Source organism: Saccopteryx leptura, chromosome 3 (genome assembly GCF_036850995.1).
Source record: "Saccopteryx leptura isolate mSacLep1 chromosome 3, mSacLep1_pri_phased_curated, whole genome shotgun sequence".
Taxonomy (NCBI): Eukaryota; Metazoa; Chordata; class Mammalia; order Chiroptera; family Emballonuridae; genus Saccopteryx; species Saccopteryx leptura.
In genome coordinates, this window is record NC_089505.1 from 14706622 (window position 1) to 14732732 (window position 26111).

General features: G+C 42.2%; 1 protein-coding gene across 4 annotated transcripts in view; it reads right to left on the reverse strand.

Annotated features, from left to right (window-relative positions):
- The window catches only part of ESR1 (estrogen receptor 1), a 343642-nt gene that overhangs the window by 189701 nt on the left and 127830 nt on the right, over positions 1-26111 (reverse strand). For all 4 annotated transcript variants that reach the window (XM_066372976.1, XM_066372975.1, XM_066372977.1 and 1 more), the window contains one exon: positions 21084-21274. In XM_066372976.1, coding sequence (XP_066229073.1) covers positions 21084-21274 — 191 coding nt within the window. The remainder of the gene's footprint in view (positions 1-21083; positions 21275-26111) is intronic.

Genomic DNA, 26111 nt, shown 5'->3' on the forward strand with positions numbered 1-26111 from the left:
CCACTTATGTTACCAAAATACACATATGTGTATGTGTGTCTACACATATATGCAGTGGTCCCTCGTCTGTCGCAGGGGTCAGGTTCCAGAAACCCCCGCAATTGGCGAAAATCCATAAGTAGCGACCTTATATTTATTTTATTATTTATATATATTTTAAGGTTTTATAAACCCTCCCCACATTCTTATAAAACTTTCCCACACTTATTTGTTTATTTTCCCTCAAAAATATTTAAAATAATAAATATATAAAAATACCTATATACCACAAAATCCCACGATATAGCGAAAAATCCATGATATAAAATTAGATATATACAATTTAAAAATCTGTGGTAACAGTGAGACCACAAAAAGTGAACCACGAGATGGTGAGGGACAACTGTATATATGTAATTTTTGGAAAAAATTATTAACAGTGCATATCTCTCGAGAAAAGCAGTGTGGATTTTGGCACAGGACACAAAGCCCTTTACTTTTTGTCATGTGCCATCTTGTACTGTTTAACATTTAACCATGTGTATTAGCTTTATTTTTTATTTTTTGAATAATCAAAAGACAATTTTAAAACTTTCTAACCAACATCAGCTCAGCACCCACAATGTTCACTTCTTTTCTGGTTCTGCTACCATTATCCCATCCAGTGGATATTTCTCTCTAGTCTGAAATCCACAGACAAGGCAATAAACTTAACCACCAGGACCCTGTTAAGCAAAAGAAAATGACACTTTTCCAATAAAGAATGGAGAAGAGGCTGAGTGTGGGCTGTGTTTACTGCAGCAAAGGACAAGCAGCAGACACCAGACAGCAGGCAGACGCTCCCGTCTGCGCCTGCTCCATCCGGAAGCCATCCTGCGGGCCTGGGACACTCCTCCTCACAGGCACCCCTTGCCTCCCTCCCACTGGCCCAAACCTTTATCCCTAAGGTGTCGTCGTTACCCTTTATTGTCGCCTGGTCGGGTAAAAGGAGGCACAGAGGGAGCCAGGGTCCTTCCCAGTGTGTGGGAACAGCCCCGTGTCCCCTGAGCAAGCAGGACCAACGCCAGCCAACTCTGGGCTCCCCTTTCTTGCCTGTAAACCTAGCGGGACAAGGAGCCACTATGGTCAGGTAGCAGCCCTTACTTTCAGTGCCTGTTTTAGAAGCATCCCTGCCCTTGGGGATGGGACGGCACGTGAACACAATGGCTAGCAGAACACATGGGCTCTGTAGTCTGACCAGTGGGGCTCCATACTGGTTTTGCCGTCAGATTCTTCATCTGTGTGAGAGTAATCATTGTGCTGAGTTCCTAGAATGTTGAGGAGGGTTAAGTGAGATAGATGTACTTGAACTGTCACATGGAGTCTGGTACAGGGCAAGGACTCACTAAATGTTAATATCACTATTAGTAGATACTAAATCTCCCACCAGAGCTCGGCTTTGTAGGACCATCAGCTAAATGACAATAGCCTCAAACCAACCTATAATAACCTGCTATTTTCTAGTAGCTAAGCATTCCTTTTCTACCCTTAAGTAATTCTCTTCAAATCATATAACTTTCTGGCTACATTTATGCAGTCAAGGAAATCATCCCCAACACTTCATCTTATCCAAAAAGTGTACTCCAGTCAGCGTAAAGCTAACTGTCAGACCTGGAAACAATTTGAACACTTGAAAAGGCGAGCAAAAATGTAGGAAAAAATAGCCATTTATTCAGGCCTCTTAATGAAATACATTCAAACACCTTTTTAAATAACCAAGGATTACAGCCTAACTGTCCAGAAATGTAGGAAAGTCATAACATGCCTCTGTGACAAGAGCTAAAAGCTAGACTAATAATTCATTCCTGGGCTTTAAAGTGAACATGGCTGCCGCTCCTATCCAAGAAGGCAAAGGATGAAAGTCAGCTGTACTCAAAAGTAAGCCCAAAACTATTCATCCAATCTACTCCAAATTCAGACTCCAGCTACCTGAATTATCCTAACTGCTTACAGATGAGAACAGGAAAGAGGAACTATATTTTATATAACAGATTATATTTAAATGGCTAAATTTGGTATAATTACCTTTTTGAAATATATTCTCCATTGATTAATAATTTTGTGACAGTCCAAATTCCCATTTTAAAGTAGCAATTATAGGGTTCTGGCTCAGTGGTAGAGTGTCAACCCAGCATGTGGAAGTCCCAGGTTCAATCCCTGGTCAGGGCACACAGGAGAAGCAACCATCTGCTACTCCTCCTCTCCCCCTCTTCCTTCTCTCTCTCTCTCTCTCTCTCTCTCTCTCTCTCTCTCTTCCCCTCCCACAGGCAGTGGCTCAATTGATTCGAGCACGTTGGCCCAGGGCACTGAGGATGGCTCTATAGAGCCTCCACCTCAGGTGTTAAAAATAGCTCAGTTGTGAGCATCGGCCCAAGACAGGGGTTGCCAGGTAGATCCTGGTCTGGGTGCATGCGGGAGTCTGTCTCACTATCTCCCCTCCTCTCACTTAAAAAATAAATAAATAAGCAAATAAATAAATTTAAAAAGTGATAATTATAAAGTTTATTATAAAGGTTTTTTTCCCCCCTGATTTGCTACAAAATGCTAGGCTAGAATTGGAAGCAGAGCCCACTTTTTGGAAATGCTCTCCTAGAAAAAAGATTATATTTTTTGGTGTCACTGTCAAAGACATAGCAAGATAGAAGTAGGACTGTTTGGATTCACCCCACCATAAGAAAAATTTTAGTCTAATGATTCACACATCTAACAAGTTTTAATTTCAAAAGTATGTACCTCTAATTCCATACTATGGAAGTTAAACACTACATTTTTAAATCTATTTTAACTAAAAAGTCTAGTTAAAATTTTTGCAAAAAGAAGTGTTGTAGAAATAAAAAAAAATGAAAGAAAATTTATTCAAGGAACATTGAGTCTCTGCTGTATGCAAGAGGCTATATTATATATTAAGAGCCCCAAGGATACACCATCTCTGCTCTCCAAAGCTTGGCTTCCTTCAGAAGGTAAAGAGCATCAGTAAGAGGTACACACCCCCAGAGACATTATCAAAACTCTGACTTCCTTCTTTTGGTTTTGTAGTAGAGATGTTAGCTAATTTTTAAGTGTTAGTTACAAGAGGAAAAAAAAAATCTATGTTTAAGAAGTAAGAGGTGATGATCAATTCAGAAGCAAAATAATGAAATGTTAAGGTGTTCCTCTACTTGGCTTCCGAACCGAGAGCTATCCTTAGAAGAAACTTGATAGAGCCAACTAGAAGTGATAATGACAATGACGTTACACAGAGCCTCTGCAGTAGGTTCAGCATGATCTCTAATTACTACATCTGCCTAGCCAGGTAGGGGTCACTGAGCCGTTTCTAATTGAGGAAATGGAAGATTGGCGACATCGACTCTAGTCGACAGCATGGGGCATCTGGCTCACAATGCTGTTCTCGTCTCTGGAACAGCTCCCTACACAGGGCGAGGACCCAGGATCACCTCTGAAATGTGGCTTTTGACGGCCAGTTGGTTCAGGGGTGTATCTCTGATCAAAGATGAGTCAGAGTCATTCCCTAATATTCGCTAACTGGAAGAATATCACAGGATGCGAGTTATGGCAGCTGCTGCCAGCCCTGCTTCCCACCTTTTGGGAAGATACAATACTACAGAGGGTGTAGAGCTGGCACTCAAAGAGGAACCAAGGCAAGGCTGGGTCCTCACAGGCTCTGAGTCACCGGGCCCGTGGTCCCTGGGGTCTGGCTGCACCTCTTAACCAAGACACTCGAGAGCCCTTCCACCAAAATCCATGCTCCAGCCCACCCCACCCTTATCCCAAAGCTAGTTTCAATTGTCTTTTGGACACTTGGAATTAGAAGTCCTAATACAGGACATAATTGTTCTGAAACCACACAGTTGATCAGCCCTGTAATGATAACTAATATTTCTGTAACAATTTCTAGTTTGTAAAGCAGGTTCTCATTTATTAATCATTTTTATTAGCTACGTTTTATAAATTGTGACAAAAACATGATCCAGATTAAAAATGCAAGAATGCATTGAGGGTAGAGAAGAGTTGTTCTGTTGTCTATATCATAAGTCATGGAAGTTGGAAATACAGGGGAAAGGAAATAAGAAAGGCCTACTGATGTGGAGGCAGGTACGAAGCAGATAACCCCATATGAGTGCTCCTGCAAAGATTTCCCAGAAGAATGCTACTGTAACCTGACTCATATGCCCTTTTATAATAGCTCAACCCACTTAATTGGTAACTGAAGCAAAGCCAGATTTGCAAAAAGCAGCAAATCTCCAAGTCTTGCAGAAATATAATAAATCGATCTGATCTGTTATTTATTTATTTATTTATTTATTTATTTATTTATTTATTTATTTATTTTGGTAAACGATTCAGTCTTTAATTTCTATTCCTTTCCTTTCAAATGTACTGTTAGGTATTTAAATGACTTCATACCATGAACTATAAATCACAGCAATCCCTAATCCAGGTATTAAGCGAAAGGGTGGTCCTAAGCAAGTTGGCACCAGATGAGGTGTGATTGCAGTCTTGTTTCTATTTAAAATTCAAAGCTAAACTCCTTAGGGAAAGAAATGAAACAATAGAAAAATATATTAATTCACAAATCAAATACAGAACACATCTGAAATTCACCCCCCAGTTTGGTTGTTCAGGGCTCCAATTACAGCATTAAAAAAAATTTTTTTTTAAGCATCAGCCTCACTGTTCTTTCAATCATTCTAACTCAATATCTCAAGAACACCCCTTTCCTCTCCCCCCCAAAAAACAACCTGTTGTGAATCAAGACCAGCTCTACTTCTGTGAATCAGCTACTGGCTCTTCTTGGGCATTGTGCTCTTCCCACATGGCGAGGGCAGGTCCCACATCTGCTGCCTGGCTGCACCCCTGGGGCCCTCTGTTGGTCCCCAGTTCCCTCCCACAGTCTTCACCTCTCACCTTGCCTATTTCAATGGTTTCCTGACCCCAGCATATTTCACGGCACACACACACACGAGCTGCACAGAGTAGAGGGACCACCTGGTAGTCGTGGCAGGAACAGTAGCACTTTAAAAGCTCTCCCTTGTCAACGAGGTGAAACAAAGGGCTTAAAAAAAAAAACTAAACGCACTCAAAAACTAAATTAATTTGGGGAAAGGAGCCCCACCATTACAAGGGTCAAGTGAAAAAATTTAGTAGCACTGAAAAGAAAACTGCTGAGTCACTCTTTCCACATTTCTAAGAGTCCATGCAACAAGACACTGTTTCTGCCCTGAAGCAAGAAGCCACAGCCCTTGCTAGGGGCTTGTTATCAAGGAGATGCCCCACACCGTTGGCTCTGACCAAGGGCCGTCAGGAGCCATCAATACAGAGCTCAGGACTCCCTGGACTTCAGACAGTTCATCCCAGAAAACCAGCGCATCAATACAGCTCTGTGTCTTTGGGAAATTTTCTGTCCCACAGGCTTTTTAAAAGTATAGATTTAGCCTGACCTGTGGTGGCACAGTAGATAACGCGTCGACCTGGAAATGCTGAGGTCGCCGGTTCGAAACCCTGGGCTTGCCTGGTCAAAGCACATATGGGAGTTTATGCTTCCAGCTCCTCCCCCCTTCTCTCTCTCTGTCTCTCTCTGTCTCTGTCTCTCTCTCCTCTCTAAAAATGAATAAAGAAAAAAGAAAAAAAGTATAGATTTATTTTTTGTAAAAAAAAAAACATTTCAGTGGTTTAGTCCATTATTGTCAAAGATAACTCTTGTGTGTCAATTTTTCCAGCTGCTGCAAGAGGACATTTTTTCTCTTTGTGCAACTATTTTCAGAATAAAAAAAATACAAATTTCTATGTGAAGAGCAGGAGCAGAATGAATTTCTAGAGTCGCTTTTGGTGCCATTGGCACAGAAAGTCACAGCAAAGTGCGGAAGATCAGGTGATGATCGAACATCGCCTCCAGATTGGTCACCTAACGCATGCGGCCCCGACGCGCAGTACGCGCTTCACACGTGTGCAGCCCTCGTGGCCAACATATGGTGCGGTGCACTTGAACGCACTATTGTTTCCATGAAAGCTTGTTGTCAGGATGTGTTTTCTCAATCAGGGGACACTGAGACCAGTACAACCATTGTCATGTCCTCAAATTTTAACCGCTTTCAAAGGTCTGGGAAATACTGACTGCATAGTGCTAAGACACCAAGGGGGGAAAAACACCTTCCAACTCAAAGCTTCAAAAATGTTGGTGGCTATCCAGCCATATTCAAATCAAAGCTAAAATCTCTTACTAATAATAGTCCTCCCGAATGACTAAATGTTAAGATTTTGATTCATTGGGGAATCCTTTGGGAATATGAAGGAGATTTTTTTTATAATGTTGCAGGACTTCAAAAATATAAAAAGGGACCCTGGCCGGTTGGCTCAGCGGTAGAGCGTTGGCCTGGCGTGCGGGGGACCCGGGTTCGATTCCCAGCCAGGGCACATAGGAGAAGCGCCCATTTGCTTCTCCATCCCCCCCCTCCTTTCTCTCTGTCTCTCTCTTCCCCTCCCACAGCCAAGGCTCCATTGGAGCAAAGATGGCCCGGGCGCTGGGGATGGCTCCTTGGCCTCTGCCCCAGGCGCTAGAGTGGCTCTGGTAGCGGTAGAGCGACGCCCCGGAGGGGCAGAGCTTCGCCCCTGGTGGGCGTGCCAGGTGGATCCCGGTCGGGTGCATGCGGGAGTCTGTCTGACTGTCTCTCCCCATTTCCAGCTTCAGAAAAATTAATAAATAAATAAATAAATAAATAAATAAATAAATAAATAAAATATATATATATATATATAAAGGAAATTAAGAACTGCTACCTCTGAACACCAGGATTGTAATTCCCCATTTCAACAAGGTTTCGAGTCTATTACCCAGCAACTGTAATCGACAAACACAATACCCGAGTGTCTCCCACAAGGCCGGGTCTTCCTCCCTGGGGTGTGTGGTGAGGATAAACCATCACTGTTTGGCCGCGGTCTGAAACCCCTCATCCTTGCTCATGGGCCCAGCGGCTGTAACGACCTAAACTCCTGGTAGGATCTTTAACACAAGGCCTTTCCCCTCCTCTGCTATTGCTTCTCAACCACTCAGAAAGAATAATACTTATTGGTCTCAGCTATGTAATGTTCACCTGCTGCAAAATAGCTTTTGCTCATGAACAAGAAATTAAAAGCTCCATTGCAGTGTGGAATTACTTGTCTTCCTGTAAGCACGGAAAAAAAGGCCTTTTAAAAATAAGCTATGGGCCCTGGCCAGTTGGCTCAGCGGTAGAGCATTGGCCTGGTTTGTGGAAGTCCCAGGTTCAATTCCCAGCCAAGGCACACAGGAGAAGTGCCCATCTGCTTCTCCACCCTTCCCCCTCTCCTTTCTCTCTTCCCCTCCCACAGCCAAGGCTCCATTGGAGCAAAGTTGGCCCGGGCGCTGAGGACGGCTCCATGGCCTCTGCCTCATGGGCTGCAAATAGCTCCGTTTACAATGGAGCAATGCCCCAGATGGGCAGAGCATCGCCCCTGGTGGGCTTGCCGGGTGGATCCTGGTTGTGCTCATGCGGGAGTCTGTCTCTCTGCCTCCCCGCTTCTTACTTCAGAAAAATACAAAAAAAATAATAATAAAAATAATAAAATAAAACAAGCTATGAAGTCATGCTCGACAAACAACAATCCTTCTCTCCAGAGGAAAGGGGAAAGAAAACCCTAGTGTGACAATCATCAATGGCAACATGAATTTTAAAATAATGCTTTTATTACACAAGTAAAAACTGCTTACAGTGAAAAATAAAAATGCAAACAGGTAAAAAAGAAATTAGCCATTGTCCTGTCACTCAGAGATAGTCACTGTTAATATTTTGTAGTACATACTTCCAAAGTTTGTACATACTTCTTTCCCTATATACATATATATACACACACATGCACATATGTGTATATTTGTATATGCACTTACCTGTGTGTGCATGTGTATTCATGCATGTGCACACACACATAAAACATTTACAAGAAACCTTTGTTTCTAATTCAGACTTCCTCCCATTTTGTATTCAAAAAAACCAAAAGTGGCCACATCAGAAGCATTGGATAAGCAGTAGAGATACACAGGCCCCTCCACAGTACTTTATTTCTAAGAAAAATGGATCCACAATCAGGACTGTGACTCTGCTGTCCTTACTTGATTCAGTAAGGTGACAGGAGAACACAGGCAGGCGTCCCTCGTCCCCAAAGGTGAGTGAGCACACACGCTGCCCCTGCGGCTCCGCCCTCGAGTGAACCGCAAGTCAGCCAGAAGCACAGCCACGCCAGGTGGCAGAGGGAAAGAGGCCAACCCACTCCTGGGATGGGAACTTATACACTGCTCCTATCTCAGACATGTGTACCAGCTGCATCTCATATATTCCTGAATATAGAGTGTATAGAGAACAGGGGAGTGGAATTAAAATCCTTCCTGCGCCCTATCATTAGTTGATAAAAGCTGACCGAACTGTTTTCTTTTTTCTCTGAGATCAGGTTTATTGCCACAATTTTTAAAATTAAAGGGTGCATCTAGGTTTATATTCTACTAATGTCCACATTATGGGAAAGTTTATGTCAACTATTTGGAAGCGTTAAGTCTCTAGCCATTTATTTTTAAAATACCTTTGCATATATATCTTATATATTTAAAGCCAGGGGAAAAACGTCAAGAAAATTGCAAACATAAAAATTAGGGAGTCTAAGCTGAGCTTACCTAAAGATGTCATAGCCTGGGACTTCCATGTCAACTGTTAAACACATCTACATTTCTAATAGCTACATTATCTAAATATTACTTCAGAGGAATATTTCCAGATTTTTAATAATATAACTTCCATGTCAAACTTCCAAAATAAGCTGAAATAGCACATCACTCACATCCTGGAAAGAGTATTATCAACATCTGGATACATAACAGACTCCTTACTAATGGTAGCATTCCAGACATATACATGTAATACGTTTTTAAAATATATCACAAAGCATAAAGAAAACCACACTTTTCTAAAATGCCATACAATGCTCTATAGTATTGAGCATGCAGAAGTGAGCAGTAACCCCTAACAACAAATCCCAGGATACGTACAAGGAAGTGGAACCGTGAGCCTAGTCTTCTGGACAGATACCAAATTTAATTACCATCTCTTTCATAAACGTCTTCAAGTTTACTGCAGAGCACTGTACCTGCGCCCTCCTGTCCACTCATAACATTAACTATGTCCCTTTAGGTGCTTGGAGGCATCCCTTGCAGTGCTGAACTCTTCTATGGTTTAATGCTTATTCATAACCTTCCCATTTGTGTACCAGCTGAGTCCTTAATTAGACTGAGGGATTTGCATTTCTCCCAGTGCTAAAATAAAATGGCCATTCAATTAATGTCTGTTGCATGAAAAAAACCTGTAGTAAGTCCCTGAGCTCAGAGTCGGCCATCTTTGGGAGGGAGGCTGCAATTGGGACAGCGAGGTTTCAAAGTCTGTACACGATAGCTAAGAAGAGTGCAATAAGGGAAACAAATATGGAATCTGAGCCCTGGCTGGTTGGCTCAGTGGTAGAGTGTGGGTCCACCGTGTGGAAGTCCCGGGTTCGATTCCCAGCCAGGGCACATAGGAGAAGTGCCCATCTGCTTCTCCACCCTTACCCCTCTCCTTCTCTATCTCTCTCTCTTTCCCTCCCACAGCCAAGGCTCCATGGGAGCAAAGTTGGCCCGGGGGCTGAGGATGGCTCCATGGCCTCCACTTCAAGTGTTAGAATGGCTCCAACCAAGACGGAGCAACCCCCCAGATGGGCTAGGCATCGTTCCCTGGTGGGCATGACAGGTGGGTCCCGGTAGGGTACATGCGGGAGTCTGTCTGACTGCCTCTCGGCTTCTAACTTCTGAAAAATATTTTTAAAAAGAAAAAAAAAAACTAGTCCAATGGAAGAGACAACACCCCCTAGAAGTCCGGTTGGATGGTGAGAAGGGGAAGGAATGGCATGCACCAGAACACACAGGCAGAGGACAAACGAACCCGTGAGGGGTGAGTGAGGGTGTGGAGGAAAGTAGCTTGATAAGAACGGAGACCATACAAAGGATGGTGCGCCACGAGGCAGAGAGGACAGGCGAGCATGGGGCGGGTCTGCAGGAACAAGAAGGATGTACTCAGAGTCATGAGCATGCCAGCAATCAGAAACAAACAACCAAACAAATAAAGAAGGCAGAAAGCCATCTCCAAGGTGACTGCAATATAGCATCACGGCACTGGTGAATAGCAGCAGCACAGGCACTTTTATGTACCATTAAACGATACCCTTACTAGTTACTCTGAAGTGTCAAAGGAACAAAATAATTATAAATTCTGATTATCTAAAGAACTGCAATTTATCCTCTCTGGTGTATAAAAAACTATCATGCACACTGAATGAATTACACTAAAGTGAGGCACCTATTCTTCTAAATCATTGTGCCTATATTTCAATTTAAAAAATCACATTGATAAATGCAATTTAGCCACCCAGCCCTGGGTGATGATTTAAGAATTTCTCTACTTATTCACTTGGGACTTCCTAATCCATAATTTTGAAATTTCCAAATAGACCAGGTACAGGTAGTATTTGTTTGTATAGAATTTAAAATCCATATAATCTTTCCCAAAGAAAACAGGGAGAATAATATCTGTTGCAGAAAAAACTATAATTTATTAATCATATTGTCTTATTTGCTCCTTTATTTCCAAGCAACTGAAAAGATAAAAACTCTCTTTTATTTCAGTTATAGGAAGATAAAAATTTTAGAAAAAATAATAGAAATACATTATCTACTATATTCTTTCTTTCTCAAGTAAACAATTTCTTACTGCCCTGGCTGGATGGCTCAGTTGTTAGAGCATCATCCCAAAGCACAGAATTTGCTGGTTCGATCCCTGATCAGGACACAAACAGGAACAGATAGATGTTCCTCTCTCTCCCTCCCTTCTTCTCCTGCTAAAATTAATAAAAATGTTTAAAAAGAAACAATTCCATTCCTTTAAAAATATCAAATCTGTTCTATAACTCACACGGGAGTAGAGAATTAACATAACAGCAAGAAAAAGTTTGACAATGTGGATGTTAGATTTATGAAATAATTTTCCTGCACATTGGTATTTTTCAGTCAAAAAATGAGGCAATCAGGTTACAGCACTGCCTAAATACATAGTTCGGAAACAGTAAAATGTAATACAGAGTTCAGAAGTGAGCAGCCTATATCTTAAAGTATTCTTTTCTTTGAATGAGTACCAGACAGACAAACTATTCACTTTAAAAAAAAAAGAAGAGCACTTTAAAAGTATTTACAGCAGCTTTCTATGAAGGAAAGAGACATTTAGTCTGTCAGGGTTAGGCCATGGGCCACCACTGGCAGGTTTTTAAAAAACAGAATAAGCACATTATTTTAAGGTCTAGTTGGTGCCCTTTAAAAATATGCCCATTAAAGGCTATCTATAATTTTTGTGCAAAATTATTGCCACTCGTAATAGGGCTTTCTAATGGAATCGTTGATCAGCTTAAGCACTATATATGGGCTCATACTCAACCACTTTAATGGAAATAGTCAAGTCCAAGGCGGGGGCAGCACCACTTAGTAGGGAAATTGGAAATTTAATTTCAATCAGATGAACAAAAAATGAAGAAAAATGCTTGAAGTGGTAGCATAAAAACATCAGCGATTAAAAACATTTGGAACCTTTGCTTACCCTTCGGAGGCATTTGTTGCCATGGTTTTTAAAGACCTCTGAAAGCGTCAGCTGTGTCCACAAGAGATGCCAAGAAATAGGGGTTCTATACTGATTTTATTTGTTAGATACATTTTTGACTTAATTATCCCAAAGATAATTAAAGATTTCTTGGCCAAAAGCAAGAAAAGAAAAAAAAAAAAAAAAGAAGAACTGTCATTTCAAAGGTAGAAAGATGATGATTTTGTTTTTCTGGGCCCTTCTTCAAATGCAAGCATGCATGCGTACACACACGTCCCTTGAGTTCTGTAGCATCAGAGAGTAGGCAGCGCTGTAAACTGACCACGGGGACAGCATCCTGGCATGGGAGCAGGTGTTCAGGTTGTGAGTTTCAGAGCAGCGCGTTTTCATTTTCTCTGATGAGAACCAGGAGCCAAACCTCTAGCAAATTTACCAATCTCCGGGAGGAAGGCCTGCTTTCTAAAAAAGTTTCCATTATAAATGCTCTTTTGTGAAAATTACATGAGAGCTCATATGTGTCCGCACTAAAACTCCTCTGACTTTTGGCCTCACTAGTCTTATTTCTCTGTTGCACAACACACAGTGATTGCACAAGATGCGGAGTAAAAAAACGGAAGTAGAAATAATGGAAGGATTAGGCCAGCTCTGGGTCAGAAAAGACGTCTACCGACTTCCACAGTATGAATAATTTGAAAAAAAAAAAAAAAGACCTTGGTTTTTCTGAAAATCATAAAAACGCTCATACTTGCTCCTGCCGTTTACTATTTGTACAGCTTAATGTGTTGGTACCAGTGTGTCCTCTCTTAAATCGTAAGTTCCTAAAGACCAGCGTTTGGCCTTGATCAGCTAATTTGTGATTTTACTGCTTAGAAGCGCATTGAAAATGTACACTTTTAATAATAAGAGTGTTTCTTTTTTTTTTTTTTCCTTTTGTATTTTTCTGAAGCTGGAAACGGGGAGAGACAGTCAGACAGACTCCCGCATGCGCCGGACCGGGATCCACCCGGCACGCCCACCAGGGGCGATGCTCTGCCCACCAGGGGGCGATGCTCTGCCCCTCCGGGGCGTCGCTCTGCCTCGACCAGAGCCACTCTAGCGCCTGGGGCAGAGGCCAAGGAGCCATCCCCAGCGCCCGGGCCATCCCTGCTCCAGTGGAGCCTTGGCTGCGGGAGGGGAAGAGAGAGACAGAGAGGAAGGAGAGGGGGAGGGGTGGAGAAGCAGATGGGCGCCTCTCCTATGTGCCCTGGCCGGGAATCGAACCCAGGTCCCCCGCACGCCAGGCCGATGCTCTACCGCTGAGCCAACCGGCCAGGGCCAATAAGAGTGTTTCTTATAAGGTGTTGGTAAGATCCAAGGAACCCTTATATAATATTATTATGAGAAGCAACGGGAAGTTTTGGGATTGACTCCTCCATTATTAATAGTGGACAACCTCCAAGAAGTATCTTAACCATTCTCACCAAGTTTCTTTAAAATTAATGGTGGACATTGATTCAATTCCTCCACCCCCAACTGTCTTCAGAATGCTGATTCTGTTTCTATACCTGCTGGCTAATTCTATTTCAATATCCAGCTATCATGTCAAACTCGGTATGTCCAGAATTGAACTTATCCCATCCCCTCTAACTGATCTTTCTCTTGAATTTCTCAGTTCAGGTGATGATATCATTCTTCCTTTGCTTTTGAACCTCTTCAACTCCTTTATTATCCAGATATCCTATACTGAATCATCTTAAAGCACTGTATATTCTTTAATCATAACACCCTTCATCTTACTCCCTTTTTTCTCATTTCACAAATAAAGAAGTCCAGATCTTTAGTATGTCTAAGATATTTGAACATCAGCCAAATTAGCCTGCATGCCTCCATTCTCTTCCTTCTCTGGTCCTTCTTATATGCCTCTGGTGGGTTAATGTTAATTAAAGGCTGTTTTACTGTATATCTCCCATGACTGGAAAAAACATAATGGTTTTATATTGACTAAAACAAACTGATGCTCACCTTCCTTTTAGCCTGTTACTGACTCATTGAGTCACTCCTACACTACAAGGCCTTGATTTGAACCTTAGCTTTGAGGTGCTCCCAGTCAGTAAAGGAAAGACACATATAGGAACACCTGAGATGCTAGGCAATGGGAACAAATTAATATGGAGGACCACAGAGAGAGAGAGAACTACTTCCACATCAGAGAAGGTTTGATGACAGTCCCTTTGACTAGGAAAGAAGAAGTTTTAGGGCCTGACTGGGTAGATCAGTTGGTTAGAGCTTCATTCTGATATGCCAAGTTTGCAGGTTTGATCCATGGTCAGGGCACATATATAAAAAAAAGAAAATAAAGGAAAAAGAGAGTGAGAGGAAGGAAGGAAGGAAGGAAGGAAGGAAGGAAGGAAGGAAGGAAGGAAGGAAGAAGGAAGGATGGAAGGGAGGGAGGGAGAGAGGGAGGGGCGGAGGAAGAAAGGAAGGAAGGAAGGAAGGAAGGAAGGAAGGAAGGAAGGAAGGAAGGAAGGAAGGAAGGAAAGAAAGAAAGAAGGGGGGAAAAATTTTACAGGTAAATCTGGAAAGAAATTTCCAGCAAAGAAATGCAATGGTCATATTTGAGTAAAAGCAAGTAGTCTAGTCTAAAGGGTCTACTTCAGAACTAGAAAGAGTGACTTTAAAACAACTGAAAAACAGCCTAGAGCAAGACTGAGGAAATCCATGAGTGGTTTTCTAAGAATTATTCTGTGGGTCATGAAAGTCATGAAAGGATTCTGCACGGTCTTGACATGATTAATGATTTGCTTTTAGAACCTTAATAGATTGACAGTGAGCAGAATGATTTGGAAGAAGGAAAAACAATGAAGCAAATGGAGGAGATGACAAAAGGGGAAATTAAATAACTGGATGATCCTGATGAAAGTTAGTGGGGAGAACTGAGGAATGGGAATCGGATGGATACACATTGAAGAGACAGACTCAACAGAACTACACAGTGGGCTATCAAAAGACAAAGAGAGAGATAACTGCTCCATGGTGTTAGGTGTATGGGAACTGATATTAACAGCACTCCAGAGAAGCAGCTAGTGTCACGTAAAGACACACAGGAGTCAGTACAAAGCAAGGCTGGGGCAGGAGTTCGACCTGAGAGATGTGTCCTTAGCTCTAACACTTTAGGTCTTAAATATTGTTCCCTTGCGCTGCCATAACAAATGACCATGCATGAGTAACTTACACAACATATTGTCTCACAGTTCTGGAGGCTAAAAGTCTGAATGAAGTCAAGGTGTCACAGGGCCAAGCTCTCTCTGAAACCTGAAGGGGAGACCTTTCCTTGCCTCCTTCTAGCTTCTGGTGCTTGCCACAGTCTTTGGGGAGCCTTGGCCTCCAGCCGCAGCACTCCTGGCTCTGTCTCTGTCATCTTGTGGCTTTCTCTTCCCCGTGTCTGTGTCCAAATCTCTCTCTTCTTATAAGGATATGCATCTATTTGATTGGGAGCCCACCTTACTCCAGTACGATTTCATCTCAACTAATGACATCTGCAATGACCCCCTTATCTCCATCTTTTGAGGTACTGGGAGCCAAGACTTCAATACGTTTGGGGGGAGAAGGGGGACACAGTTCAACCCATAAACAGATACACTTGAGATTGCCCAGGACACCGGGCGGAGAGGAAAATGAGGAAGTAAACGGAGCAGAGACCGCAGACACGGGGAGTGCCTGCATGCAGAGAGCGGAAGAGGGAGCGAAGGGGCAGAGGGAAGATGACAGGGCCTCTGTCCCCTCCTGGCTGACTGACTCACTCCGTTTCCACCAGGCATGTCTTGGTTTACGCTACTGCACATTCCTGGGATTCCTTTCCAAACTTCTTAGTGTAGATGAAAACCCTCCGTTTCAGTAAACACACAATGCAGATGATACACCTGACAGCTATGTAATTTTATTAACCAATGTCACCCCAATAAATCCAACTTAATTTTTTTTTAATTTAAATAAAAATTTTTAAATTCAAATAAAAAAATAGAAACCAAAATAAAAATCCTTCATTTCTTCTCGGGCTGATATCAGATCTACCACTTGCATTAATGGTTCCCCTGCCATCCTTACCCAGTGAAATTTCCTCCTTCTCCGAGGTCCTCCAGCAGGTTTTCTCCACTGTTCTTTGGACTACTTGCCATATTCTACGATGTAACAGAGATGTGCCCACTAGAGGTCCTGGCACTATAGCAACAAATAAAGCCAACCAGAGCAGAAACCAACTCTCACTTAGCTCGTATACACTTTGGGCAGGACTATGGAGAGGTGGCGCCTGGTACAGACAGACAATAACCAACATGCAATAATCAACTCCAGGAGTAAATCAGAGAACTTGATTAAAGGTATGAGGGCCTTAAACAAAATAAGACTGGGTGAGACAATATTAGAAAAAGTAGGAGCAAAGGTTTGTAAAGGGTACTTTTGGTAAAGTAATTAGGGAAGACTTCTCTGAGAAAGCGATCTTAGGCAGAGATCAGACTGAGCAGAAGGCAGCAAGATGTGGGTGTTACAAGCAAAGGGGAAAGGGAAGCCACATGTATGCTGAGGGAAAGAGAAAGAAGGCCAGGGTGGCTGGATTACAGATTACAGTGGGGGCAGGGGAGGAGGGAAGTATAAGCACGAGTAAAATTATGTAAAGTATTTTAAACCACAGAAAAGAATCTGGACTTCAAAGGCAGTGAGAGTTTTTGGTGCATGGCCATATAACTTGAAGAACATACCTAAAACATCTCTCCTGCCATCGCATGGAGACCAGACAACAGAGGGGCCCTTATGGAATGCGGAGACCGAAGGTTTAGTATTTTTGTGTGTATATATTGCCAGGATCTTAGTTTTGAGCCACATCTCTGAAAGAAAGGACTCTGAAAGAGATGAAACAGCTACAGAACAAGGGAGCAGCAGCTTCCACTTCTCTCCGTCCTCTGGCCTTTTCCATTCAAGGCTGCACAATGTCAAGCCAGCAGGTGACTTGAAATGGGAAACTAAACGTAAAAACTAATCCATCCTGGGTGAGCCAGGGTGAGTCCCTAAGCATAAAAGAGCTAACTTCTCTTTTAATGGAGCTCAACAAAGCAAATGGAGCCAGCTGAATGGGCCTAAATTTCTTCAGACAATAAATCTCTGCTTACCCTACACAGCTGGTGAAGGAGCTATCCAGGGTGCTGGACTGTCTCACCCGGATGCTCTGTAAGGCCCAGTGGGTCAGACTGTCATTTATCCTTGTTGGACTTAAGGCTACCACCACATTGAACCATAATCAGGCTCCACCCTGAAACCATGTCCTCTTGGACTGAGTGAACCTTTAAGCCAACACCTCTCTGGGTCATGTCTGTCTGATCTAATGTTAAGCAGCTTCTATATATGCTTTAGAAAGAGAATATGAAATGGCAGCATAATATATTAAGCCTCCACTGTGCCTAATGACCATTTAAAATAATATGTAAGAGAAGCAGTGAGCTTCAGTGGAGTCCTTTACCTTGGAATAATACTCAAAGGTTGTGTCTGGTTGCTGAACCAGATCTGCTTATATAACTCATGCAAGAGTCTCTGCCCACGATACATCTGAAGAAACAGAGCTTCTCCATCTGCAATGATTAATAAATTCATAGAATATCCAATTTCACCCCTCTCCCTTAAGTAGTATCCTTGACATTGCTTTTTTAAAAGAGTATGTTCAACTGGAGGCCATTACTCAATTTCTTGAGTAATCAAGTTTGAACACCAAGTAGTGGAGGAAAATTTGTGTGCTTTCAAGTCAAACACTTTACCTCTTCAACTGAAACACTTAGAGCACTAGAGTAATCTGATGGATACTTATTTCTAGCTCTTTTCTTAAATAACAAGAAAAACAGGGAGAGCTATGACATCTTCAGAACTTTCTACCTGCATGCCAGGCCCTTCAATGTTCTTAAATAGGTTTGAGGGCCAGTGTAATTTATAAAGAGCCAAAGGAGTTCAATAAAATTTTTTAGTTGCAAGTTTTCATGATGATGATGATGAGAAAATGGGACTAGAAACTATTAAAACTGCACTGGTATTTCCCTTTTATATGTACAAACAAATCAAATACATGAAAACATCATTAAAGCAAAAAGGAAATATGTTACTTTGTTTTTACATGATCTAAGAATACATATGTGGCCCCAAAATGTCTTTGTTTAATCTAATGGCAAATTATTTTTTGTTAATTTTTATACACAGAACTCCCCAAACTCTATCTTACTTCCTGGACTTTGCTCAAATGTTCATTTCTATGACTAAACACTCACCACTTCCTTCATTTTCCTCACTTGGCTCATCCTCAAGGTCTAATTAAAAAATCAGGAAACCTTCTCAGAGCCTGGCTCCACCCCCCGCTAGGACTGAGTGGTGTTTGGACTCCAGTAAGACCCAGTATTCACCCTCATTCTGGCATCTGTCACACTGTAATTTAATTGCCAGTTTATTTGTCCATCTCTCCCACTACTATGTAAGTTCCTTTAGGATAAGGATAAGGACTAATGTCTTCCTTATAATTGCGTCTCCAAGGCCTTGCATGGGGCTTCGTCTGATAGAGGCAACTGATGAACAAATAACTAAATGAATGAACCTAATTATCTTTGAGATCCCCCCTTATTGTTAAAAGTTAAAAACTCTGCCTTGTTTCTAGGCTTCTTCCAGAACTTTGGACTCAATGTTCATCTCATTAAAAAAAAAACTTATATAAGTGACTTCATACCAAGATAAATAAGATGTAAAAATTCCATCTTATGCAATTTATATAGTACAGTAAAATCCTACTGTTTAGTCTGTATATATACAAGATGGAGATAAGATATCTATCTTACCTATCAAAGAATAAACAACAATTTCTAAATATTTAAATGAGTCAATATCATATTAATAAAATAGTTATTTTTATAAGCTCACATTTCTTTCATTGATTTTTTGTTATTTTTTCTGTGTTTTCTGTTCTGATTCCTTAATTCTTGGGAGACAATAGTAAGTTTGATGTGAAGTTAAGTAGTTCATTCTTAAATGCTGAATAAATAATGAAAATAATCTGTGACAATGTTGCTATTGTTACTTGGAGGAAGGTCATTTTTCCTTTAAGTCTAGGTAATTTTACATATTCAACTGACAATATTTTATACTCTTTTATCCATCTATTGTTTTCTTTATCTTTATGATACAGTAGTCCTTTATCTATACTCAGTGACTCTCTAATCACATCATGAGAATGAGTACTTTTGCCTCCCAAATAAATTTTAAACTTTATGGGATTATAGATTGTGTCTTACACATATTTTGATTTCACTCAGAACATCTAGCACCGATGCACAGTAAGTTCTCAATATTCTCAATAAACAATAATCAGCATTAGATTTAGGAATCATCTATTCCCTTTCCATACATTAAATCAAGGGTCAGAAATTAATGCCCCACAGGCAGTTCTGTTCAGTTACCTATCCTTGTATATAAAGCTTTATTGCCACACACCATTCATTTGCGATACTATCTGTGGCCCCTTGCAGGCCACAGTGCCAGAGTTGAGTAGTTAGAACAGAGACTCTATGGTTTGCAAGGCTGAAAACAGTTCCCATCTGGCTATTTACAGAAAAGTGCTGACTGATGCTCTATATCATTTTCCTGATGATGGGACATAGTCTCAGATAAATGACTCGTGTGAGTTTGCAGTTGAGCCTATCCACGAATCCTATGAAAATTAATTTTTCATTATCAGATTAAATGATTGAAGAAAATAATGGCATTTTAGATTATATGAAATCAAATAAACAGTAAAACTACAAATAAACATGACTGGAAAAAGACCTTAAATAACCTAAATCAAAATATAAATATAATTTTTCTAGATTAAGATAGCATCAGCTTAATAATATACACTTATGTTGTTAGATACACATATGTATATATACATGCTTATGCATGTACATATAAGTATATAGAAATTTATGTACATACACCCCGTTATCAGGGCAATGGACAGCTCCAACAGAAAGTCCATGAGAACCACACAGACCCTCCCTCAGAAATAGTCTTAGTATTTCTCTATTAAACTTCGCTGAAGCTGGAAAGGTAAAGAAAGAAAAACAGGGAAAATATGTTCCCCTGTTAAGACAAAAAGCGATTCAGTGGACCTAAACTGCTGTCAGACCTCTGTTCCTGTCAAACAAAGGATCTTCAGCATAGATATTTTACATAGCAAAAGTGATGGCTATTTCTCCCAGGGTATCCTCTAAAAGATTTTATCATTTCTTTGTGGATTCTAGAGAGAGTGGAAGGGGGGAGAGAGACACACCCAGACAGAAACGTCGATCTGCTTCTGCAGGTAGCCTCTACGTGCAACAAGAACCACACTCCTGGAGAAGAAATAAAATGTAGGGGGCAGAATATCAGAGAAGCTGTGTTTGGTAAATGACACTAGAGAAAAGGATCAAGGCAGAGAGGCAAAGGAAATGTAACAGGTAGGTATGTAACAACTGATACAGAAAAGACAGGTACACGACCCTGTGGCAAGTCACCAGCTATTGGGTCTTCTCATTTTAGCAAAAACTCATGTCATCTATTGGGATATCAAAGATGGAAGAAGAGCCAGAAAAGAACAAGTTTAGTCTGAGTTTAGTAAGAACGACTGTTCATCTGGCCAAAGCCAAAGTGGAGAGGCGATTATGTATAGCTGATTAATATTACACTATATCAGATAAGCCCAGTGGCCAGCAGCACATAAATATCCACCTTCCATCCCCCAGTCAGGGCGCAAGCATCATCTATGAGACCCAGTGATTGAAATCCTCTGCCTAGGGCCCTGGCCAGTTGGCTCAGCGGTAGAGCGTTGGCCTGGCGTGCGGGGGACCCGGGTTCGATTCCCGGCCAGGGCACATAGGAGAAGCACCCATTTGCTTCTCCACCCCCCCCCCCTCCTTCCTCTCTGTCTCTCTCTTCCCCTCCCGCAGCCAAGGCTCCATTGGAGCAAAGATGGCCCAGGCGCTGGGGATGGCTCCTTGGCCTCTGCCCCAGGCGCTAGAGTGGCTCTGATCGTGGCAGAGCATCGCCCCTAGTGGGCATGCCGGGGGGATCCCGGTCGGGCGCATGCGGGAGTCTGTCTGTCTGTCTCTCCCCGTTTCCAGCTTCAGAAAAATACAAAAAAAAAAAAAAAAGAAAAAAAAGAAATCCTCTGCCTGTAGAGGGGGTCACGATCTTCCCAAAGGGAGAAAGAAAGCATAGTAACTCCACCACGGCTGCCCTGAGATCCCGTCCTTTCTCCATGTTTCTACCGGGAACCTAGTGGACCCACAAGTGGCTGAGCTTATGTCTTCCTTCTTCCGTTGCTTCCCGCCTCAGGAGTAAAAATGGAGTGTGTCATTTTCGGCACACTCTTACCTTGAATACTTCTCTTGAAGAAGGCCTTACAGCCCTCGCAGGACCAGACTCCATAATGGTAGCCTGAGGCGTAGTCGTTGCACACTGCACAGTAGCGTGTCTCCTTGGAGGACTCCATGGCCATGCTGCCCTTGTCGCCAGTGCTGGTCAATCTCTCTCGGCCGCCCTGGCGCCGATTATCTGAATTCGGCCTGTAAAAAAAAATAAAAAATAAAAGAGAGAGTGAGAGAAAGTGAAGCCATTAACATTAGAAAAGCAAAACATGTACTCTCTCCTCTAAAGTTTAAGAGGCTGGGGCGATGCAGCAGATCCACTTTATTCTGACATTTTGAAATAATGAATCATAATGTAAGCTAATCTTTCATTACCTCTTCCCGTCTGCCGCAGCAAAAGGTGTTTGCCTATTATATTAACCTTGAGGGGAAATTGTCTATTGCAAACTTGTTTTAAAAATGGGCTGCCTACACCAGAATATATTATCCAGAAAATGACAAAATGAAATTAGCTGGTTTTTAATAAAGTTATCCATTATTTTTTTCAGGGGCTCACAAAAACTCAGCACCAGCAGAGACCAATGCTCATTCCGATACTCGCGCACACAAAGGGTCCTTAGGGAATAGAGACCAAGGGCCCAACCGCCAGAGCATCTGCAACTTCGACGAACTGGTGGGCAATGGAGAACGTACGTAGGGAGATAAATCAGATGTTTATGTCATTGTGGCCAGCTGAGCCGAGAGAGCAGTTTTTATAACCTGACTGTTATTGAGGATACTAGTGACTATTCAGTACTCCTCCGCAAGGACACGCAGAAGGAAAGAGTGAGAACATGGTGATTGCACCAGCCGTTAAAGGGCTCGTGAAGGAAGCATATCCCAGAAGGAAAACTGAGACTCAGCAATCCAAAAGTTCTGAGAGAACCAAGGAAATCGAGCGGTAAAAAGTATGAAGGAAGTGGAAAACTTAAGAAAGAGAGAGAGATCAATAGTGCCAAACAATGGAGATATTTTCTCTGAACATATTTACCCTGATTTATCAATGTCACCCATTAAAATTAATAATAAAAAGAAAAAAGAAAAAAAATAGTGCCAAACAGGACAGAAAAATCCAATAAAACAAGAACCGATAAAGTGATGTTGGATTTGACAAAGAGGACACTGAGCAAGGAGTTGCAGTCGAGTTTCAGTAGAGAGGGCACAAGTGAAAATCCAGGGGGTAGAAAAGTGGACGGAATATAAGAAAATGAAAACAAATAAAGGCCACTTCTTTGAGAACTTGAATGAGAATGGGAAGCAAAAGTAGGGTAGTTCCTCAAAATATAGACAGAGCGGGCGGAGGTGGAGGGCCAGGACCCGACCCGAGCATGCGCAGGGGTGGCAGCAGGCTGAGACAACGCTAACTAAATCTCCAGTCTGCTCAACAAAACACCATGTCTAGTTTAGAACACCCCTCACACCTGTGACAGGTGTCTCTCCAGACGAAGGAATACCATGGACCAAGGTCACAATTAGAGGAGAAAACCTGGGGACCAGCCCAACTGACCTCATAGTTTTAATGATTTGTAGACATAATTGTCTCCTGACAGCAAAATGGATGTCTGCAAGTAACACAGCATGCTGAGTGGGAGAGGCCAAAAAAAAAAAAAAAAAAAAAGAGAAGACATAATTGTTACAAAGGTCAGGTGGCAAAGGAACCTCAACAGTCTCTTTCAAGCTCCTCAAACCTGAAAAAAGTAGGTCTTTTGGACCAGTCTGCTGTGTGGGTTGATGAAAGAAGTTATGATGACCTGTGTACTCCCTGGGACAAAGGAATCCCTCCCTTGTCCCTACGTCCTGCTAATCCACTTGGCATTGAGATTGAAAAACATCCATCTCCCCAGAAGGACTTGGAAATGTTGTTCCCCGGAATGAATGCTGATTTTACAAGTGAGAATTTTTCAGCTGCCTGGTAACTTGTGGAGAACCACTCAACCGCCAGTTTTGAACAGCTCAAAATGGCAGTCGCCAATCTGAGAGTGACAGGCTAACAAGAAGAGGCGAGGCAGCCCGGCCTGTGTGACGGGGTGCCAGCGCTGTCTTTGAAGCCCAGGGTGCCCTCTCGGCCGTCCCTCAAAACCAGGAAGCAGATGGAATGGAAAAAGTAGAGGGATTCATGATGCAAAAACTGCAGAATGTTCTTAACAGAGTAAGTAATACTATGGACCCATTATTTCAAGAAGTATTGTGTCAAAAGGACAAGGCGGATTCCACTAGGAAGAAATGCACTCCCTGTGCTCCAGCGATGTAAGTTTCTTCTCAACCTTCTTCTAAATATTGAAAGGACTATTCAAAAGGGTGATTATGATGTGGTTACTAATGATCATGAACAGGCTAAATTCCTCTTCGGGGGAAAACAGAGGCGCAAGTTTTCAGGAAATGTTCTGCTGAAGTAGGAACAGGGATTGAAGCTCTAGGAGAATGACTTTGGGAGCAAGTGCCTGGGAAACATCGACCTTACATGACCACAGAACGTTATAGAAGTGCCTGTCTGAACTTCGTGCACCAGGTGACCCTACTTGACTACATATTGAAGCATCAAACAGATGGAACCGGCCCTGGCCGGTTGGCTCGGTGGTAGAGCGTTGGCCTGGCATGCGGAAGTCCTGGGTTCGATTCCCGGCCAGGGCACACAGGAGAAGCGCCCATCTGCTTCTCCACCCCTCCCCCCCATCTGCTTCTCCACCCCTCCCCCTCTCCTTCCTCTCTGTCTCTCTCTTCCCCTCCCGCAGCCGAGGCTCCATTGGAGCAAGAGATAGCCCGGGCGCTGGGGATGGCTCCTTGGCCTCTGCCCCAAGTGCTAGAGTGGCTCTGGTCGCGAGAGAGCGACGCCCCAGATGGGCAGAGCATCGCCCCCTGGTGGGAAGAGCGTCGCCCCCTGGTGGGCGTGCCAGGTGGATCCCGGTCGGGCGCATGCGGGAGTCTGTCTGACTGCCTCCCCGTTTCCAACTTCAGAAAAAAAAAAAAAAAAAAAACAGATGGAACCGTGAGCTCAGGCACCGCTGCCCAGGGGGCTGCATACAAGACCCAAAAGGCAAGGCGTTCTCCTGCAACACATTGTGCCACTTCTTACTGCCACTTGAACGCATTTTGTAAACACCTTATGATTAAAGGAATGATTAGCTATTTTTCTAGGGAAAAAAATGACAAGAAATTTTAGGATGGAAGAGACCTGAGAAGGTCTCATGGAGACTGAAGGAAGGGCCAGTAGAGAAGAAATGGTTGAGGGGACATAGAGGGGAGAGTAGAGAAGCTAAGAGGAAATCCCAAGTAGAAAGAACAGCCTCGATGAAGACACCTTGAAGACTAGGAGGAAAAGGTAAGAAAGCATCAGCTGAGCCTAAGTGTGCATCTTCCATCTGACCAGTATAGGAGCAGAAACTAGGTCAATCCAGGATCACTGCGTACAACCAAACAAAGATGGCGTAAAGAATTGGGCTTCTGTGTCCAGAGCTCAGGACAGTGCCTGGTTGGTAGCTGGCACTCAAAAGATGTGTAAATGAATGAACAGACTGTTCCAGAGTGTATAGGGTGAAAAAAGAGAACAAGAGAAATAGTAAGATATTAAAAGAGTAGATGTAGTAAAGGTTTTTTGAAATTAAAAAAAAAAAAATCCCTAAGATGAGATTAAATGAATTAAAGTTAGAGTTTCTGGGTCTCTTAGTTTAAAAAGCTCATGCTTACTGTTTTCAGTCCCACCTAAATCACCAGACCACACTGACTTTCTCTGGTTCACCCTTCATAAGTCTTGTCTTTACTTTTAGCTCAGATTGTATCATTTTTCCCTGTCCTTTTTACTTATTAGTGTTGTCCCCAACTTTGTGCCCAGGGTTATCAAACCACACTTGCCATAAAATTCACAGAATCTTGGCTTCCTGGACTGAGTGTATCTGACTTGGCCATTTTCTTCCATGCAGAATTGCTTGGCTCTTAGGCTGGCTGCCTCAAATAGAAGTCCTTTATTTTTTAACAGCCTTAGTTAGAGAGCACTGACTCACCATTTTCAAGTCCAGTTCAGATTCTGTTGCCCATGTCTCTCCACGTCATCACCATGCTGTCCAAATTCTCCCTCCTCCCATCGACCTTAAATCATTTTACTGTTTGTTTACTAATTTTTTATGCATGATTCAAGTCAGTAGGAAACAGCTGTGAATATTTAACTATAGAAGCTTAGTGCTTTGGGGGGGTGGAGAGGGTGGTTAACAAGCATGACACTAACAGACTCAGTATCTTATAAATCTTACTAAGTATTGTAGCCCCAGTATCCAGCTCAGTGCCCAGTACAGAGCAGGGTTGTCAATACATGCTTATTGAATGAATGAATGAATGAATGAATGATTAAATGAAGGAATGAATAGTATATGCATTTTCAAAATTTCCAAGATGTCAGCCATCTTCCACACACTATTGCATGATAAAATACATCTTCTAAAACTGTGGTTCAGATAAACAACATAAAATTTATCATCTTCGCCATTTTTAAGTGTATAGTCAGTAACATTAAGTATGTTCACATCGGAACACAACCAGTCTCAGAACATTCCCATTTCACAAAACTGAGGTTCCATATCCATTAATCAATAACTCCTCATTTTCCTCATTTCCTCCTCCCCAGGGCCCCTGGGAACCACCATTGTATTTTCTGTCTCTATGCATTTGACTACTCTAGATGATACCCATACAAGTGGAATCACATAGTACTTGTCTTCTTGTGACTAGCTTATTTCACTTAGCATAGTGTTCTCAAGGTTCTTTCATGTTGCATTATGTGTCAGAATTTCCTTTCATGTTAGGGCTGCATAATATTCCCATGTATGCACATACCACAATTTGTTTGTCCATTCATCCAGCTATGGACTTGGGTTGCCTCCATCTTTGCCTATTGTGATTAATGTTGCTATGAACATGGATGTTTAAATAGCTCTGTGAGAGTCAGCTATCAATTCTTTTGGATATATACCCAGAAGGAGAACTGCTAGATTAGAAGGCAAATTCT